The sequence below is a fragment of the Gymnoscopelus braueri genome (assembly GCF_963280865.1).
Source record: "Gymnoscopelus braueri genome assembly, chromosome: 12".
NCBI lineage: Eukaryota > Metazoa > Chordata > Actinopteri > Myctophiformes > Myctophidae > Gymnoscopelus > Gymnoscopelus braueri.
This window is the reverse complement of record NC_137614.1, coordinates 46494805-46515661: the sequence shown is the minus strand read 5'-3', so window position 1 is coordinate 46515661 and position 20857 is coordinate 46494805. Positions and strand designations below refer to the sequence as shown.

Sequence of the window (20857 nt, the reverse complement as noted above, 5' to 3'; positions counted from 1 at the left end):
TCTGCTATTTTGGAAAAATCTTGAACATTTGTTCAAATCTTTGAATATATATATATATAAATGGTGCATTTATATAGCGCTTTTATCCAAAGCGCTTTACATTGATTGTGCCATTCACCCATTCACACACCCATGGCGGAGGAAACCATGCAAGGCACCAACCTGCTCATCGGGAGCTATTAGGGGTTCAGCGTCTTGCTCAAGGACACTTGGACACTAACTCTGGGGGAGCGCCCCAGCCCGGGATCGAACTGGGAACCTTGCGGTTTCCAGTTCACTCTACCCGGCCACTCTACCCCTGAGCCACTGCCTCTATACACGAATCCACGGAGCGCTGCCCTGCGCGCAGCCATTGCTGCGGTGTCAACGCTCCGCGGACGCGACACCGCAGCAATGGCCGCCTACAGGCAGCTACAGGCAGCGCGTCTGTGGATTCGTCTTTAAACTGCCTCTATATATATATATTTATTTTTTTAAGTGAACATTTTTAACTCAAATCTTTGCTTCTGGAGGTCCCGGGTACAACACCTTTCCAGATGGGGGTTTGCCGCCGTCTGTGTGTGTGAATAGGGGTGCAACAGTTAAGCAAACGTATGGATTTAATCGATTATGGAAAATAATATACGTATAATCGATAAAATAAAATTAGCGCAAAATAGCAGATCGACAACCTGCATACCTCTTATCCTCTCCACATTCTTACTTGCTGTGTATTTTTTTTCCCCGTAAATTAACGCCCTACTTGATCATACTACAGCATGACACTAAAGCAGGGGTGGGCAAGATTTATTTCCAGGGGGCCATACATACTGACTTCGATAAAGTGAGTGAAGGGCCACACATTGTACAATTGAAACACATGGTGCTGAATTATGTTAAAACTGCATGAATTTGGTAGACAGTAGCCTACCTTTCTACAATAAGGTACTTGTCTTCACAATAATATTCAGTTTTCTTTTACTGTACTGTATCACTCTGGTGTACTCTGGCCTTACAATAAAAAGATGACTTGCATGAAACAATCCACGTCAATGCCGTATCAACTTTTAAATGAGCCTATAAATGTAGACAGTATCTTATCTTGTCTTATATGAACCACTCCATAGGTCACTGATAAAACACATTGCATTATGTTATAAATATGGACTCAAGGTTGACTATTTCACTGTTACATTATAAACATAAAATATTTGAGTACGGATGGAGGAATGCAAGTAGGTATAGTACTCAAATAGTACATTTCAATTACTATTAATTGGAGTCGAGTTAAATATTTTTTTTCTCAAAACCATTAACATATTTTTTTTGGGGTGGGGGGGGGGGGGAGCGACGAGCTTGTAGATCTGCTTTTAGATCTGCTTTTTTTTATTTGAATTGTAAAAGGATGAATGAATGCAAATCTCCCAATACAGTAAGACTGAAGAAATTATTTCTATTGACACTTTATAGGCTATATTGTGTAGGGGCATTCAAGCCAGTCAACCCAGATCATTTAGCAAAATGTCTTTGTGTTTTCAGTTGCAAAGGGAAGCCATGCCATTAGTATTAGACTCTGTGTCTTCATTTCTTTGGCCATGCATTGCATACATGTACTGCTTGCATGGTCCAATTAGTCAAAAGGATTCAAACTTTTCATTGTCAAAGGTTTCATGTCTTTAAATACTCAGTTGTCGGAATAGTTATTCCTGTCAAGTGGTTGCCGTATATTAGCCCTTATTTGCTTATATTTTATGAACAGTATGCAAGTCAAAACCAGATAGAAATGATACTAAAGTAAGAAGAATCATGTGTGTGTTGTTGTGACGCAGCCTAGTGTCTGCATGGAAAATCAGGGACCTCTGGCTAGGTGTGAAGTACGATTTACATTGCCTTTGTTCAGTGGTGGAAAAAGTACTCACATTTCTTACTTAAGTAAAATACTCTGTTACAAGTAAAAGTCCGGAATTCAAAATTTACTTGGGTAAAAGTACAAAAGTATTGGTATTAAAATGTACTTAAAGTACCAAAAGTAAAAGTACTAAAATGTTAGAAAATAGCCTAGGTATAAAATAGGGCTAAAGTGGTTAATGTATGTTTCATAATATCATAATTTATATCTGAAAAGTAACTAGTAACTAAAGTTTTCAATTAATTGTAGTGGATTAAAAGTACAATATTTGCCTCTGAGATGTAGTGGAGCAGAAGTAAAAGTATTGGAAATTGGAAATGCTCAAGTAAAGTACAAATACCTCAAAATTGTACTTAAGTACAGTACTTAAGTAAATGTACTTAGTTACTTTCCACCACTGCCTTTGTTAACCTGAGAGACAACAGGTCTGGCCTTTGTCTCCATTCCCATCCTGCCTGACTGGCATACAGTTGCAGATTAGGTCGGCAGATGTTCAAATCAAAGGACGTGAAAGGAGTTGATCTGGTCACCTTTCAGGGTGACCCCCACCCAAATGTGAAGCTACAGTGTTTAAAAGGTGAATGAAAATGTAACTCGGTGTGGTCCGACTCCTGAAGCCGAAGGGCTGAGGGAGAGGGCTCCTGGAAGCTTTTCTATGCTGTTTGTACTTATCGCTGAATACTGAATAAACCACTGAATGATTCTGAACATGGATCTGGATGTCTTCTACACTTTCTTCTAAGCAGCTAGGCCTGGTAACACGGAGTTTACTGCCTCAAATACACGACATGGTTCTTGCTCTTTATCTATTATTGATCTCCTCTCACCCATCGTATGCTCTCTAGACCAGACCAGACCCTGTGTTAACAGCAAAGGGACATAACTTGACGCAGATAGAAACTCTCGCAAAGTGACTCAACCCCCCAGAGGTCCCTTGCACCGTCCGCAGCATGTATAATAAATACAACGTCTTGTTCTGCTCCAGGGCGATGGAGAAGGCGAGAATCACCTTTAACTCTTTGACTGCCAGAAATGAAACATAATTTGTCAAGCCACTGCCAGCGAGTGTTTTCACTAACCTTTGGAAAAATCATATAATGTTTATATCCAGTATGATCGATCCCCTGATCGCTTTAAAAGTGACCGTCTGCCACATGAAACCTCTTCTGTATAGTTGTCTCTCATTTAGAGCCGGTCATTCTGGCCGATATATCGGTCAGCTAATTTGTATTTATTTGTTTGCTGATACGTTAAATGTTCTCAAATAGGAACTTTTTATCAAGTGTAAAGCTCCTTACACACCGGGGCGATTTTTTTCATGCGAATAATACGTTTTTTTTTAAAACCTTATAAAGTCAATGCAAGCTTCCATGGAGCGAAAAAGCGAAGCAAAAAAGCGTATTTTAATTATTCGGAACGAGTCCGAATTTTTCGTATATATTTGCATATTCGCCGGTGTGTAGTGACCTTAATTGTTTAAAATTGATTTGACAAATTATATGGGTCAAAATCTGTGATCTATACAGGACTCCTTGATCCTTGATAAAGAGATCTGGCATCGGTCATCCTCTAGTGTTGATGTACAAAAGGACATGACATCCAACCTTTATCTCTGCTGTCTCTCTCTCTCTCTCTCTCTCTCTCTCTCTCTCTCTCTCTCTCTCTCTCTCTCTCTCTCTCGCTCTCTCTCTGTGCTCTCTCTCTCTCTCTCTCTCTCTCTCTCTCTCTCTCTCTCTCTCTCTCTCTCTCTCTCCCAGGGCGTGCGTTGCTGCGTCTGAACGGGGAGAAGCTGGAGAGGATGGGCATCGTCCAGGAGACCCTGAGGCAGGAGGTCCTTCAGCAGGTCCTCCAGCTGCAGGTCCGAGAGGAGGTCCGCAACCTGCAGCTCCTCAGCAGAAGTAAGCAGTGTGTGTGTGTGTGTGTGTGTGTGTGTGTGTGTGTGTGTGTGTGTGTGCGTGTGCGTGTGTGTGTGTGTGTGTGTGTGTGTGTGTGTGTGCGTGTGTGTGTGTGTGTGTGTGTGTGCGTGTGTGTGTGTGCGTACGTGTGTGCGCAGAGGCAGAATGAGGTAATACCTCTCTGGGTGGGGCCCATACTAGTTATAGTGGGGTCAGGGGTTAGCGTTAGGGTTAGGGTCAGCATAGGGTAAAGGCAGTGGTGGAAAAAGTACTCACATTTCTTACTTAAAGTTATACAATGCAGAATCCCAAATAACGATTTTTAGCAACCTCTGCTGGTCACTACCGTCACTGCATACAATTTCCGTAATCCTCGATTACCCAGAATTCCATTCGTTTTCACCGGAAGCCGGAAGCGTTTCAAAAAGCGATCTTTTAATTGTTTTATACTATCTACGGATCGTTTCTCTTAGCCAGTGGAGCATTAGTTACCATGAGCTGTGCTTTCTTTTTCTGTTCTTTTTCGATCTTCCAATCCTACATTATCTTAACATCAGCGTGAGGTTCCTTTTTGTTATAGCGCGGTAGTTCCTGGCCAAACAGGAAACCGTTGCGGTAGTTCCTGGGGACGTCGGCCACGACGTCATGACGTTGGCCAGGAACGTCATTTCCCCGGGAAAGTCCCCCCAGTCCACTTTCAATAGAAAATATATAAATAAAAGGCTTCCGGGGGTGAAATTCACGGAGTGGGTGTTGTGAAACTTTTGCCACTCGCAAAAGATATACAATTTAACTTTAGTTTTGTTGAAAACGTTACCTAGTATTACTTTAAGTTAAAGTATCAATACTGCAATATAGAAATACTCTGTTAGAAGTGAAAGTCCGGAATTCAAAATGTACTTGAGTAAAAGTACTAAAGGATTGGCATCATAATGTACATAAAGTACTAAAGGTAAAAGTACTCAATAGGCAGAATGTCCCATTTCAAGTTTTCAAATGTATAGAAATTCTTCGGAAATAGCAGATCTACAAGCTCACAATGCGTCGCATCGCGACGCATTGTGAGCTTGCAGATCGGCTATTTTCAAATGGCCAAAATGTATATAGGCTAGGGCTGAAATGGTTAATGTATGTTTTGTAATAATAATCAAACTCTATGAAGTAACTAGTTGCTAAAGTAAAAAAAAAAAAATTGTAGTGGAGTAAAAGTACAATATTTGCCTCTGAGATGTAGTCGAATAGAAGTAAAAGTACCAGAAATTTGAAATACTCCAGTAAAGTAAAAGTACCTAAAATTGTACCGAAGTGCAGTACTTGAGTAAATGAGTAAACTTAGTTACTTTACACCACTGCAAGTAGAGTTATAAAAATGTGTGTGAGTGAGTGAGTGAGTGATCGACTGACTGAGTTCAGTGAGTGAGAAACAAGGCAGGCAGTACAAACTGTCTGTTTGTGTTGGTTTAGTCAGAGCCGGGCGCACCTGCTGTGACAGAAACGGTAATGCAATCTATACAGTAAACACTCCCATTATTCAGTAAGCACGCTCAGTCAATCGGCCGATGACCTGGATTCAGCTGTTGGCATGGCTGCCGTTTCTGTGAACAGCTGGATGCAACCCCCCCCACCCCCCGTCTTTTTCCTACACTGTAATGTCCTGAGTTACAATTTACAATTTAGGCATCTAGCAGACGCTCTTAATCCAGAGATTAAGTAAGCAAGGTAAATACGAGGTAATACATCAAATGCATAGACATAGTAATCTAAGGTCATAGGTAAACCAAGAACCTAGCATCAGTCTAAACAGTAGAATATATATATTAAAAAAAAAAAAAATCTGTACATTGAAACTATACAAACTATAGGATGCCAGGTCAACAAATGAACCGGGCATCTGTCTACATAACATGCTATCTAGATTACATTTTAACCTTTGCATAAGCCTGCAAGGTTACTTGTCTCATCTGTTTAAGAAAGTAGGTATAGCTGATATATTGCACTTTCACCTTAGCGCCGCGACGCGTTGACAAGAGGAAACATTAGTAATGAGGATTTTCAGAGTCAACTCTATTGTCACATCACAGGTTTACAGCTGAAAGAAGTGAGGGAAATTAGTTTTTGTGCAAGTGCAATAATGTTTTGTTGTTTTTAGGAAGAGAAAAAGAAAAAGAAGAGGGGGGGGGGCAGGGAGAGCAAGGAGATAGAGAGTAAATCAAAGATATCTACATATATTTCTTTATTTCAGAATTGATACTTTTACTTAAAGTAATATAGGTAACTTTTTCAACAAAACTAAAGTTAAATTGTATATCTTTTGTGAGTGGCAAATGTTTCACAACACCCACTCCATGAATTTCACCTCCGAAAGCCTTTTCTATTATATTTTTCTATTGAAACGGTGGCTAGGTTAGTCATTCCCGCGAAAATGACGTCATCCAGCCGGAAAACGGAAACGGAAAATGCACCGGTTTCCTGTTTGGCCAGGAACTACCGCACCGGTTTCCTGTTTGGCCAGGAACTACCGCGCTTATAACAAAAAGGAATCTCACGCTGTCGTTATTTGTGGACCTGCATTGTATTACTTTAAGTAAAACATTTGAGTACTTTTTCCACCACTGTAGATAGGCCGTATTTGGTATAAATATTGAGGTATGAATTTTTTTTATCGCACAGCCCCAGAATGAGCAAGCAGAAAGTAAAACAATAGTGTTAAATTGAACGGTGATTAAAATTTTGCAAGTGGTGCATGACCTTTTGGGCAAGTAGAACATGAGCGGCAAGTGCCTCCGAGACCTTAGTGTCAACCCCTGCATTGAGGTGCGAAAGAGTGTCAGCGCTTTGTGAGATTGTATTGTGTACACTGCTGTGTAGCAACAGTGCTTTTTTAAGTCTGGCCCCTGAGGGGGTCCACATTGTTCTTATCAAGTAGGCCACTTGCTTTCTTTTCCACATCACAGTATACTGATCAAGCGTATCCTGTGATGAAGGTGCTCTGCGCTGGAGGTCAGGAACTTCCAAGGCCAGAGTCTATATACTCAGTCAGACAAAAACAATTTGACATTTTGCAGTCATTTGGGGACAAAAACTGGAGAAACCGGAAATTATTTCGCTTAGCGCTCGCTGGAATCTTTCCACAAAAGCTCCTCTGGAGTCCTGACCCAAAAAAACGTGCGACGTACTGTCTCTCTGTCTGTCCCGTCATGTACTATACGTCGCTCTGCAGACTCCATAACCCCTGTCCATTAAGAGACAGAGAGAAAGAAAGCAATAAAGAAAAAAGAAAGAAAAAAAGAAAGAAATGATTATACATTAAAGCAGTGGTTCTCAAACTTTTTCATGTCAAGGACCCCCATAATTATATGTATTTGGCCGCGGAGCCCCATCTCAAAATATTTTGTTCCAGGGACCCCCAGAAGCAAAGATTAGATTTATTTGAATTTCGCTTTAAAATATATTTATAAATTCAAAGATTTGCAAAACGATTCACGATTCACGATTAATCAAAAATAGCAGATCTACAAGCTCATAGCGCGGCACTCGGTGCCGCACTATGAGCTTGTATATCTGCTATTTTTGAATAGCCAAACTATAAAGTATGGTTAAAGTGGTTCAAATTATTGTAACACTATATTTACTAATTTTGCTGGGGACCCCTACCCCTCCAAGGACCCCTGGGGGTCCCCGGACCCCACTTTGAGAACCAAGGCATTAAAGGCACGGACCCCCATAACTCATGGCGTGTACAAATGGAACCAAATGGACCCGTAGTTACAGTTACATGTAAGGGTTCATTTGGTTCCTAACCACCAATCATTTAACTGCGGGGGACCCCATGGAACCCACTCAAGGACCCCCTGGGGGGTCCCCCCGGACTCCACTTTGAGAACCATTGTGCTATAAAACCACGGCTATACAGTATCTGGGTGAAACACCATGATTTTTGTGCGAGTCCCCGTTGGCCACACACGCACACGCACACACGCGCACACACACACACACACACACACACACACACACACACACACACACACACACACACACACACACACACACACACACACACACACACACACACATACAGTACACACCCTCCACAACCCCAAACAGTTACAGAGGGGGTTGGCACGGCAGTGACATGGACTTCACAAGCGTGGAGGACAATTGGCAGTGGCTAAATTGGGGAGAGAGAAGTGAAAAAAATAAAAAGATGGAGCGGAATTAACACATTAAGACCGGGAAAGCATCTGTGTCATTTTTAAGAAGTTATTTGGCTATTCAAAAATAGCAGATATACAAGCTCATAGTGCGGCTATGAGCTTGTATATCTGCTCATAGCCACAAAAGAATCCGGACAAAATCCTGAACATTTTCGTAACTCAAATCTTTGCTTCTGGGGGTCCCTGGAACAACACAATTTGAGATGGGGGTCCGCGGCCAAATACATATCATTTTGTGTGGTCCTTGACATGAAAAACGTTTGAGAACCACTATATTATAACATACGTTTTTTTCCCCCAAAATGTAGAAGATATTTTGTAGAATCCCCCAGAAGCAAAGATTTGAGTTACAAATGTTCGCTTTAAAATATATATGTATTCAAAGATCTAGAAAATTGTAGATCTACAAGCTCATAGCGCGGCACTCGGTGCCGCTCTATGAGCTTGTATATCTGCAAAAAAAATTAATAGCCAAAATAAATCTTTAAAAAACAAATGACACTGATGCTTTCCCGGTCTGAATGCATTAAAGTGCTGTGTTGGACACTTCTAATAATAGAGTAGGGCAAATGTAATTTAGCAGTTCAACAGGCCTTGACAGTGAGCTATAAGGGCCAGCTAATTGGGTGGGCCTCATAATACCCCGGAGGTTCAGGGGTGGAGGGTGTGCTGAGATGATAACGGTGCCACAGTGTCAAAAGAGACACAGAGAGAGAGAGAGACAGAGACACTAGAGAAACATCCAGGGGAGAGAATGACATTATTGTTGTCTTGTCATCGGAGAAAAAAAAGTAGATAAAGGGTTGTATGGTAAAATCGTGAAGTTAAAGGCATAGTTCACCCAAAAAAAAATATCTTTCTAATCGGTTAGTCACCCCATGGAGACTTGAATTCATGGATATTGTTTTGTTTCTGTCGTATTCCTAAGCCAATAATTTGATAATCTCTCAAGAACAGATTCAGAGCAGGAGGCACGGTGGCGCAGTCGGTAGCGCTGTCGCCTCACAGCTCGAAGGTCCTGGGTTCGATTCCCGCCGGGGACGCTGTGGGCGCTGGGGGCGTGTCTTCTCCTCCGCGTCATCAGCGCCCATACCCTAGGTGGGGTTGGCGAAAGGGCCTACTCTGTGTGGAGTTTGCATGTTCTCCCCGTGTCTCCTAGGGTAGTTAATACCCTCACAAAAACATGTAGTAATCCTGGTCGCTATACCGCCTCCCCCATGACAGCCGGGGCGCCTGATGGAGGGGAAGGGAACTGGTTGGAATAACGTGTTCCTTCCACGCGCTACGTCCAACCAGGGAAACTCCCCCCTGTCAGGTGACAAGAAGGTCAGTTGGCTCTCATGCCTGAAGGAAGCATGAGCTCGGCCCTGGCCTCCCTACTGTGGGGGACTGGTGTAGTGCTGGTGTAGGGCTGGTGTAGCGCCCAGGATCACTTAGGAAATTGGCACCGGGTGAAAAAATATGGGTTACAAAAATCGCGGGATAAAAAATGTACTTAAAAAAAAAATGAACAGATTCAGAGCTACGCTACTGAATCTGTCAAGAGCCCTGTTCAGAACGTGTGCGCGTTAGCTTACAAGTGGGCGTGCCTTCAGATCAGGAAGCAGGCCGCGCTTTACCCAATCAAATGTAGTGGCCGGGATTTACTGTCTGTGCTCTCGCTCCCACTGAAAACAAACCGAAACTCATTTAACAATAGCATCCTTGGAGCAGACAAAACCACGGAAAGATATTCACATTTTAACTTGCTCTTTCATCATAGAAACAAGTGGGCTTATAAGTGGTGTTAGTGTTCCGTGTAGAAATATTGTTAGTGGGAATGAAAACATAAGTGCACCACCGGAAGTGGAGCGCTGAGGGCAGACCAAAACCCTGGTTTCCTTGCGCACAGGTGCTCCATTCAGCTCGGCCCAGAGACAAGTGAAAGAGTAAAAAAACAGCAGAGGGCGCTGTTTTTCCTTTTTATTTGGCGATGGGTTCCCAGATTGATAATTTGATGACCAGCTGACCGGTAGGCAGCGGTTCCGGTAGGAGACACAAAGGAGACTCTTTGTGTCTCCTACTGGAACCGCTGCCGGTCATCAAATTATTGGCTTAGGAATGTGACAAAAAAAATATATATATCTGTGATTTCAAGTCTCCATGGGGTGACTAATCGATTAAAAAAAAGTTATTTTGGGGGCGAACTATCCCTTTTAAGGTAGGGTAAGTGATTTTCTTTGGTTAAAATAGTGTTAAATAGCTCTATTTTCTGATAGTACTCATTGCTGTAGAGTGTTCGTACAGTAACAGGAGTCTCCATGTCGCTCCAGCTCTCTATTAAACACTAAACAGAAGATGCATTTTCAGGTCGGGATACCAATTGTATCCAATCAGGATAGAGAACTCGGACAGGATACAGATTAAACGAGTGAAGTTGGAAGTGATGACACAAAGAAATGAGCAGACAAATTTGGAACCGGAAATTAAGCTGATAAATGGGTACTCTCTCCTGATTGGTTGGAATTTTCTCACCCACCTGAAAATTTATTTTCTGATTATTAAAGAGCTGGAGAGACAGGCAAAGCCCTGTTACCGGACAAACACTATCATAGCAATTATTACTATCAGAATATAGTGCTTTAACCTTTTAACAAAAAAAAATGTTTTGTTTTAATCAAGAAATGTCACTTACTCTACCTTCAAAGCTGCATTTGATAATGATACGCTACCACACAGACTGGTCAAAATAACATTTTATTCACACACAAACTACTGTAGTTTATAGATTGCAGTTTTAAAGTTAGTCCCTTTCAACCCGGCTTCCCTATTTTGGGCACGTCATTATAGCCAAAAGATTTCATATATTTTCAAAATGTTTCAAAAATAGCCTTTACAAGTTCAAGTTGTGAAGATCGGTAGCATATAGATCGGTATAGCTTGAAAACGTGGTTAATAAATCCCACTTGGGAATTTTGCAGTTGAAAAAGTTGAGAAAAAGTATAAGTTGCACTATATAACATCCTGAAGTTAAAGTTAAGTATTATTGACACTTAGGGGGATTGTGCTGTGTGGAAGTGAGAGATGGATGTTTTGGAAGGGGTCATGGTCGTGTCACCTCGCCACACACGCACACGCACGCACACACACACACACACACACACGCACACGCACACGCACACGCACACGCACACGCACACGCACGCACGCACACACACACACACACACACACACACACACACACACACACACACACACACACACACACACACACACACACACACACACAGTGTGGAGTGAGTGAGTGAGTGATTAGTCTCAGTCTCTAGACGGTGGGAAGAGGAAGAGGATGAGATTGCGTTGGCGGTGAAGGTGAGATAATAAGAGCCAGAGGGGTAAAGGTGAGATGAGCTTCAGGCAGGAAGAGGAGAGGAGAGGAGAGGAGAGGAGAGGAGAAAAGACAAGACAAGACAAGACAAGAGAAGAGAAGAGAAGAGAAGAGAAGAGAAGAGAGGAGAGGAGAGGAGAGGAGAGGAGAGGAGAGGAGAGGAGAGGAGAGGAGAGGAGAGGAGAGGAGAGGAGAGGAGAGGAGAGGAGAGGAGAGGAGAGGAGCTTGGATTAGATTACACTGCGGTCACACCTCAGTATACCAAGACTCTCTAGTCTACGCGTCATCGTATACAGAATTTATTCTCACTAGTATCTATCTATTCTTGATTGTATACATCGGCTATTTTCTCTGTATCGTTGCTGTCGGGCAGAAACCTCTTATCTCCTCTTGTGTAACTGAATGCTCTACTTGGGCATCATACTACAGCGTCACACAAAAGCCTAAAAAGTAGTAGATCTGCAAGCTCGAAGGGACGCGTTTTGAGCTTGTAGATCTGATACTTAACAATTATTTTATTTGAATCTTGAAAAGTTATAGTAACAGAAATACGGCTATGTTCTTTTTCCCTTCCTAGAAATGTAAAAAAAAAATACAATATTTGTCACCAGCAAATATTGTATATAATATAATATATTGTCCACCAGTGGTGGACAAGCCCAGTACTAGAGTCAAAGTATAGATACTCCTGGTCAAATATTTACTCAACTACAAGTGAAAGTTGCTCTGTCAAATTTGTACTTTTAAGAATAGGATTCATTCAAGAGGATTTCAAGGATTCAAAAGTACAACAAATATAAATAACAGTGAAAATATCAGATCTATTTTCACTATATTTGAAATATGGTTAATTCATAATGTACCTTTTCCCTTCCTAGAAATGTAGTGGAGTAAAAAAAAAGTACAATATCTGTCTTTGACATGCGTGGAGTGGAGTGAAAGTCCAAAGTATCCAAAAATACAAATACTCAAGTAAAGTACAGATAATGAAAAACAAACAAAAAAGCACTTCAGTGCGTACAGTACTCAAGTAAATGTACTTTGTTACTGTCCACCACTGAAAATCACTCGCCTGTGCATTCTTCAAACACACACACACACACACACACACACACACACACACACACACGTTTCTACCATTTTCTACTCATTTATAATTCAGTTAAGACTGTGACTGTGAAAGTTTGATGGCGAGGCCCGCTGTCCCATCAGATTCATCTCCACTAGATTTACCAAGAATTAAATATTGATCTCGCTATATACCTTTAAAAAGAAGCAGAGAGCGGCTCGATTCTCTCTCTCTCTTGCGCGTGTGTGTGTGTGCGTGCGCCTGTGTGCGTGCGTGCGTGCGTGCGTGCGTGCGTGCGTGCGTGCGTGCGTGCGTGCGTGCGTGCGTGCGTGCGTGCGTGCGTGCGTGCGTGCGTGCGTGCGTGCGTGCCAATCTACAAGCTCACAATTTGACGCGATGCGACGCATTGTGAGCTTGTAGATCTGCTATTTTCAAAAGATTTGTATACGTTTTGAATGAGTAGCCTACTTTCTACTTTTGGTACTTAAAGTACATTTTGATGCCAATATTTTTGTACTTTCACTCAAGTACATTTTGAATTCTAGACTTTCACTTGTATCAGAGTATTTCTACATTGCAGTACTGACACTAAGTATCAGTAAAACCTTTGAGTACTTTTTCCACCACTGGTGCGTGCGTGCGTGCGTGCGTGCGTGCGTGCGTGCGTGCGTGCGTGCGTGCGTGCGTGCGTGCGTGCGTGCGTGCGTGCGTGCGTGTGTGTGTGTGCTCTGTCTGGATTTAACACTATACTCTACAAAGCTTCACTCATTACCTCCATCGGCGGCTCCACAAGAATTCGCCCTCCGGTGATTTCTTTAAGCCTCTCCTCGCTGGCCGGAGACATAGAGCGATGGAGAGATCTATTAGACGAGGCAGATACTGTATCGATGGCTCAAATGGAGAGCAGTGTTGCCATGTCTGCTTATTATAAGCGACTTTTGGGCTTGTTTTTTTCCTGTAAAGTCGCTTGTAAATATTGGTAAATTGTTGCGGGTTGCGTTTTTTTGTTTCTAAAGTGTAGTTGCTTATTTGGGCTTGATTCCGAATGTTTTAATTATTATTTAAAGTTGTACAATGCAGAATCACAAATAACGATTTTTAGCAACCTCTGCTGGTCACTACCGTCACTGCATACAATTTCCGTAGTCCTCGATTACCCAGAATTCCATTCGTTTTCACCGGAAGCCGGAAGCGTTTCAAAAAGCGATCTTTTAATTGTTTTATACTATCTACGGATCGTTTCTCTTAGCCAGTGGAGCATTAGTTACCATGAGCTGTGCTTTCTTTTTCTGTTCTTTTTCGATCTTCCAATCCTACATTCTCTCAAAATCAGCGTGAGGTTCCTTTTTGTTATTAGCGCGTTAGTTCCTGGCCAAACAGGAAACCGTTGCGGTAGTCGGCCACGACGGCCACGACGTCATGACGTTGGCCAGGAACGTCATTTTCCCGGGAAAGTCCCCCCAGTCCACGTTCAATAGAAAATATATAAATAAAAGGCTTCCGGGGGTGAAATTCATGGAGTGGGTGTTGTGAAACTTTTGCCACTCACAAAAGATATACAATTTAACTTTAGTTTTGTTGAAAACGTTACCTAGTATGCCTTTAAATCAGTGGTTCTCATACTTTTTTCATGTCATGGACCCCCAAATTACTTACTATTTGTCCCTCCCAACCCCCATCTGAACATGTTTTGTGCCAGGGGAGCCCCGTACCAGATTTGTGTTGTTGTTTCAAATATTCCACATTTTATTTCACTTTTGTTTTGAAAATAGCCGATCTAGAAGCTCACAACGCGCCGCATCGCGACGCGTTGTGAGCTTGTAGATCGGCTATTTTCAAATAGCCGATGTATACAGTACACAGGTTTAAAGTGCTCATGTGGCCTATAATAATAGTCGTTTTCTTTTGGGCTTGTTTTCCTAGACCTGGTTGCTTATTTCTCTCACAAGATCTGGCAACACTGATGTAGAGAAGGGTTATAGTGATGGAAGGTGGAGGAGTGAGGAGAAGGCTAAAGGTCTGATATCAGTCTTCCAGTCGTCACTACATAGCTATAGCTGTGTGCATGACATTAATCTGCCCGGGGCGCTATGCGCTCGCTTTGCTCACAGCACCGTAATGACCGTGCACACTCAACATGGAATCCCATTACTGCCATTGCAAATTATTGTGGGAAAAGAGGAGGGGGTGAAAAAAAAGTGACTCCCCTGGGCCAATCAACATGCAGGCAAAAGAGGAGTGTGTGTGTGTGTGTGTGTGTGTGTGTGTGTGTGTGTGTGTGTGTGTGTGTGTGTGTGTGTGTGTGTGTGTGTGTGTGTGTGTGTGTGTGTGTGTGTGTGTGTGTGTGTGTGTGTGTGTGTGTGTGTGTGTGTGTGTGTGTGTGCGTGCGTCGTGCGTGCGTGCGTGCGTGCGTGTGTGCGTGATGCAGAGAATGTATAGTATATCTATCTGCATGTGTGTGTAGCTATGTGTTTCTGTTTGCCTGTGTCAAAGAAAGAAAGAAAGAAAGAAAGAAAGAAAGAAAGAAAGAAAGAAAGAAAGAAAGACTACCAATAGTGAATTGAATACATCAGAGTGTGAGAAAGTGATGCAGAGAATGCATAGTATATCTATCTGCATGTGTGTGTAGCTATGTGTTTCTGTTTGCCTGTGTCAAAGAAAGAAAGACAGAAAGAAAGAAAGAAAGAAAGAAAGAAAGAAAGAAAGAAAGAAAGAAAGAAAGACTACCAATAGTGAATGGAATACATCAGAGTGTGAGAAAGTGATGCAGAGAATGCATAGTATATCTATCTGCATGTGTGTGTAGCTATGTGTTTCTGTTTGCCTGTGTCAAAGAAAGAAGGAAAGAAAGAAAGAAAGAAAGAAAGAAAGAAAGAAAGAAAGAAAGAAAGAAAGAAAGAAAGCCTACCAATAGTGAATGGAATACAGCAGAGAGTGAGAAAGTGATGCAGAGAATGAATAGTACGAGACCTTATCGGCATGTGTGTGTATGTGTTTCTGTTTTCCTGCATCAAAAAAAGAAGGAAAGAAAGAAAGAAAGAAAGACAGACTGCCAATAGTGAATTGAATACAGCAGAAAAACGATATACTGTCATATCTTGTCAGACAGATGTTGGTGTTCCCATGGCAGAGAGAGACTCCCCAACCAGCCCAACACCCGGCAGCTCTCTCAGGCTCCATGTGAGCCCTGCAGGCCTTCCTGTAACATGTGGCTGAACCCAGGGTGCATGCTGGAGTGGAGACTCCAGTAGCTCTCGGTTATACTTTAGTTGTGCGCTGGTGTCGTGCTCCGTAAATAGCAGACCTGCTACAAGCTCACAACGCGTCACGCGTTGTGAGCTTGTATATCTGCTATTTACGGCATGCAACGCCAGCGTGCAACTTAAGTATAAAGCAGGTTTGCCCTGTTGTTTAACGGTCTTATCTCCACGGTAAACCCTCTGTCCCTCAAGCCATGCACATCTCAATCCCTCAAAAACTGTGAGTGTGTGCATACTTGTACTTTTACTAGTCTTGTGTAGCCAGACAACCATTCCAGGATCTCCGAATGCTATGTTCGGTTTTTTAAGTCTGACGTCATTTTGTAGTCCGACGTCACTTACGGGTCCAAGAGGCACCAGACGCCGTCCACTCCTCCTTGTAAACAAACACGTCGGAACCCGTAAATCTTTTTACAATAACCTCCTCTTTCAAAAAGGAACCATTGAGGGTCTTAATGCTTTCAACTCGAATACAGTTATTAATGTAAGTGTTCTCCCATGCAGGGGGTATAATTTAGTCACTTTAGTGACTAATTAACTCTTTGACTGCCAGAGTATTTTCATAAAGTACTCCCCCAGTGCCAGCAATTTTCGTGTTTTTTTATTTTTATATTTTGCATTTTTCTCATGAAAATAATTTAAGGACACATAATGTAAAGACCCAGCACAAATCCGCCACTAGAGCGCAGCACATGAAAGCCTGATCATGTCGTTGGGTCTCTCTCACCCTTCTTCATAGATTAGACAAGGAAAAACATGAAAACGGATGTGACGTCCCCCCCATTGTTTTGATCGGCGAAAATTACGTTGTGATATACGACGGCGATGACTGATCGTCACCCAGACCATAGATTATAGAAGAGAACCGTTCCGTTTGTCCGTTATACCGTGTGAAAACCCGTTTATTTACCTATTTTGGACGAAAATGACTGGGGAAAAGAATCAAAAACCGGAAACGGAATCCAGGTCATGGAACCGGATGCAGATGTCCGTGAAGTAAGTGGAACTCGAGAATAACATTGAATATTAAGCAGCATAGCGCAATCAGAGATTAAACAATGAACGCGCGTCCAGCGCGTCGAGCGCGTCGACGGCCAACTGGACAAAGTAGCACTTGACGCGTTATCGCGTCGTCCGCAGTCAAAGAGTTAAGACTAAATTATTTTACTTTAGTGACTAAATTATATAGTGTCGTTAAATTATTTAACATACACGGAACAGACAGTTCCGGAACAGACAGTTCCGTGCTTGTAGTCAGGCACCGAAATCTGCCATTTTCAAGTTAGCATTGATGTCCTCACAAGTATAGTAACACAAAGGTGTGTTTGTAGCCATCTGTGACTCCGAGGTAATTAGCTAGAACTAGGGTGAGGTCGGCGGCAGCCATCACCACCGCCCCCCCGTCCCCCCCGTCCCAAATAACCCATTAACACCTGGAACGCATCTGTGTAATTTTTTGATTTGAGATAAAAAAGCATTATTGTACACTTTGGTTATTCAAAAATAGCAGACATACAACATTGTAGATCTGCTATTTAAAAAAAATCGTGAGAATGTGTGCAAATCTTTGAATATATATATTGCTTTAAAGCGAACATTTTCAACGGCCAAATACATATAATCTTGGGTGGTCCTTTACATGAAAAAGTTTGCGCACCACTGATATAGAAACATACGTTTTTTTTAGAACACTGTTGGGATTTAAAAGACGTTTGTAGAATCGGCTCCAGGTCTTAATGGGATAAACTGCCGTCAGCGGCGCTTTGTTTTTTTTCCCGTGAGCGCCTGTCGTAGGGGTTTATAACCTTGTCACTTCAGAGCGCATCCTCGCTCGCTCTGCGTCCTCCGCTCGCTCACACGCCACGCGTGCCAGAGCTCCTCTGAACCATGGAGCTCACCTGCCAGCCACCGACTGTAGCTATGAATTACAATTTGAATGAACCTCTCACTGCGTGACAGAGACACGGGGAAGAAGAAAAAAAAGAGACGAACATGACTTCTTCTTTTTTTTTTTTTTTTTTTTTTTACATAAACGCCTCAACGCTCTTCCTCACACTCCCTCCACGTCTTCTTCTTCTTCTCTCCTCTCTCTCTCTCTCTCCACCGCCGGCAAGCTAGTCTCCACCGGCGGCTCCGTTGGGAGCTCATTTAATCCATTCAATCCGGGAAACGCATCTGTGTCATTTTTTTGATTTCTTTGGGCTATTCAAAAATAGCAGATCTACAAGCTCGTAGAAGCTCGAGCTTGTAGATCCGCTATTTTTTTAAAGTCGTGAAAATTTGTGCACATTTTATATTTTTAAAGCGAACATTTTTAACTCAAATCTTAACTTCTGGGGGGTCCTTCAAACTAAATATTTTGAGATGGGGGTCCGTGGCCAAATACATAATCTAAAAATGTTTTCTAAACAGTATTGCTATATCAGTGGTGCTCCAACTTTACCATGTCAAGGAGCCCCTGAAATCACATGCATTTGGCCGCGGACCCCCATCTCAAAATATGTTGTTCCAGGGACCCCCCAGAAGCACAGATCAGAGTAAAAAACATTCGCTTTATACTGTATATATATATTCAAAGATTTGCACACATTTTCCACGATTTTTCTAGCAGATATACAAGCTCGTTGCCGCAATATGAGCTTGTATATCTGCTATTTTTGAATAGCCCAAATAAATCATAAAATGACACAGATGCGTTCCGGGTCTAAATGGGTTAAAAAGGTTTTTTTCTATCACAGAAAGGAACCTTTTCTCCGTGTCGGTGTACTATACAACCCTCCAGCTAAATCTCATCCCTCCACCTTCTCCTTTTTTTCCTCTTCTATTATGTTCCCGGTTGGGGCTCCTATACTCCGGTGCCATGTTACATCTGTCTGTGTCTAGACAGGTGGAGGGACTTCGTCATGTCAATGGGGGGTGGGTGGGGGGGGGTGGTTATTGGGGGCTTCCCACTGACACTCGTGTCATTCCGGGTCGAGACGGATGACTGGTTGTCAGGGAAACCACCTGGTCGCATCTGTTGTTTCAACAGACGGAAAAGGAGAGAAAGAGAGAGAGAGGTGGGAACAGAGAGATAGATGGACTACATCAGTGACTCTAGTGATTCTCAACATTTTTTATTTTAAAGGACCCCCAGTTTGATATGCGTTAAGCCACGGACCTCCCCTTTAATACATTTTGTTATCTGTGGGACCCCACATCTACAGTACACTGTAAAAAAAATCCTCAGTGTTCATTTAACTCTGACAGTGGACCCTAACGGGTAACGGGTCCATTTGGCTCCACTTGTACTCTCTCAGAGTTACAGACCCATAAGGGGTTTGTTTTACAAAATATTTTAAGGGTTTTGCTGTAGTTTCTCCCTGTTGAAGAAAGTCCCTTAAAGAGATAGTTCACCCCCAAAATGACTTTTTTCTATCGATTAGTCACCCCAAGGAGACTTGAATTCATGGATATATTTTTGTTTTTGTCGCATTCCTAAGCCAATAATTTGATGACCGGCAGCGGTTCCGGTAGGAGACACAAAGAGTCTCCTTTGTGTCTCCTACCGGAAGCACTGCCTACCCGTCCGCTGGTCATGAAATTATTGGCTTAGGAATGCGACAAAAAAAAAAAAAAACACATCCATGAATTCAAGTCTCCTTAGGGTGACTAATCGATAGAAAAAAATATTTTCTTTTGGGTGAACTATCCCTTTAAACACACCTGGACGCATGATGGCAACATTCTAACTGCCTTTCAGTTTGTTTTCTCGTTTCGAGCAACAACTTATCGAAATTGAAATGGTTTTGGGATTGCCTGTTCAACTCAGCCTGATATCTCCGGTGTTGATTCCAGGGATTTCAATATCACCTGGATATGGGAGCCAGTCAGAATCACAGTCACAGACAGCATAAATAATTCACATGACCCTCTCTCTCTGCTCGTCATAACCACACTCAGAGCAGGTCAGACCACCATTCCATTTATTCCATTATTTTCAGTTGTGACTGGGTAAAAACGGGCGCTATACTTGAGGAGTTAGACGGGGTCATGGACAAACAACTTTGGAAAGACTTCATGAGATTCAAAGGTTGAGATGAGAGAGTCTTATCGCACAGGGTAAACAAAAAGGGCAAGAGGTACAAGGGGTGTTTGTTGTGTCGGGTTTACGTGTGTGCGCGTGTGTGTGTGTGTGTGTGTGTGTGTGTGTGTGTGTGTGTGTGTGTGCGTGCGTGTGCGTGTGTGTGTGCGTGTGTGCGTGTGTGTGTGTGTGTGCGTGCGTGTGTGTGAGAGAGACAGAGAGACATCGTTTGTATTCACCTCTAGTATCCCACAGAGGATTCTGGGTAACCTTAGGGCACAGAGCATGAGATACAATGCAGCGCTGCAGTCCAGCCTCTCTGTGGCATTTCTATCTATTCAAATCTTAATCATGTATTCCCCTCTCTTGCTCTCCTTTCTCCTCCTCCTCCTCCTCCTCCGCAGCCTCCTTTGGAAACTTCTCTTAGCTCCTCCGGCGGCCCCCCATTTGGCACCACCTCCTCCACCCTCTCTACCCTCCTCTTCCTCCTCCTCCTCCTCCTCTTCCCCTGTCACAACAACAACAACGACGTCTCCAGGAGTCACGCCAGGAGAGCCGCTGATGTCCGCGGGATGGACTGAACGCCGGCGTGTGAAAGAGGGGGGAAAGGACAGGCCTCTCTATAGACTACATGCCAACCTGCACACACGGAGGAGAGGATTCCCAGTTCAACGCGGCCAACTTGTTTTTTTACAGACGCTGCCTGACGCGGAGACAAAGCTCCCCCTCTCAAAGCAGGGAGGGGGGTCTGTGTAACATAGACATACAATGTAAGATCCCCCCACCCCCCCCTATCCCGGCCCGGCCTGGCCCAGTCCCGGCCCAGTCCTGTCCAGTGACTATGGACCAATCACCGGCACTATAGAGCCTGACTAATGACAGATTTTTGGGGTCTGATACCAATCCTCATTTCGTAGAATCCACAGATTACAACCGATGTTTGGACTGATGTTTTGTCCTATTCAAACATGTACAAGCTTGCTGTACGTGTAAAAAAAAAAAAAGGAAAATTGCAGATGTACAAGCTTCACAACGCGTCGCACTGCGACGTGCAGCGGTGGGAAAAGTACTCAAATGTTTTACTTAAGTAAAAGTATCAAT

At 42.9% G+C, this 20857-nt stretch overlaps 1 protein-coding gene across 1 annotated transcript in view; it reads left to right on the top strand.

Annotated features, from left to right (window-relative positions):
• The window catches only part of samd10b (sterile alpha motif domain containing 10b), a gene marked incomplete at its 5' end in the record, with an annotated part of 112126 nt that extends 91834 nt beyond the window's left edge, over positions 1-20292 (top strand). Inside the window, 2 exons of the mRNA XM_080444028.1 lie at positions 3646-3786; positions 20161-20292. Coding sequence (XP_080300154.1) covers positions 3646-3786; positions 20161-20183 — 164 coding nt within the window. The 3' untranslated portion in view covers positions 20184-20292. The remainder of the gene's footprint in view (positions 1-3645; positions 3787-20160) is intronic.
• Positions 20293-20857: the final 565 nt, after the last annotated feature.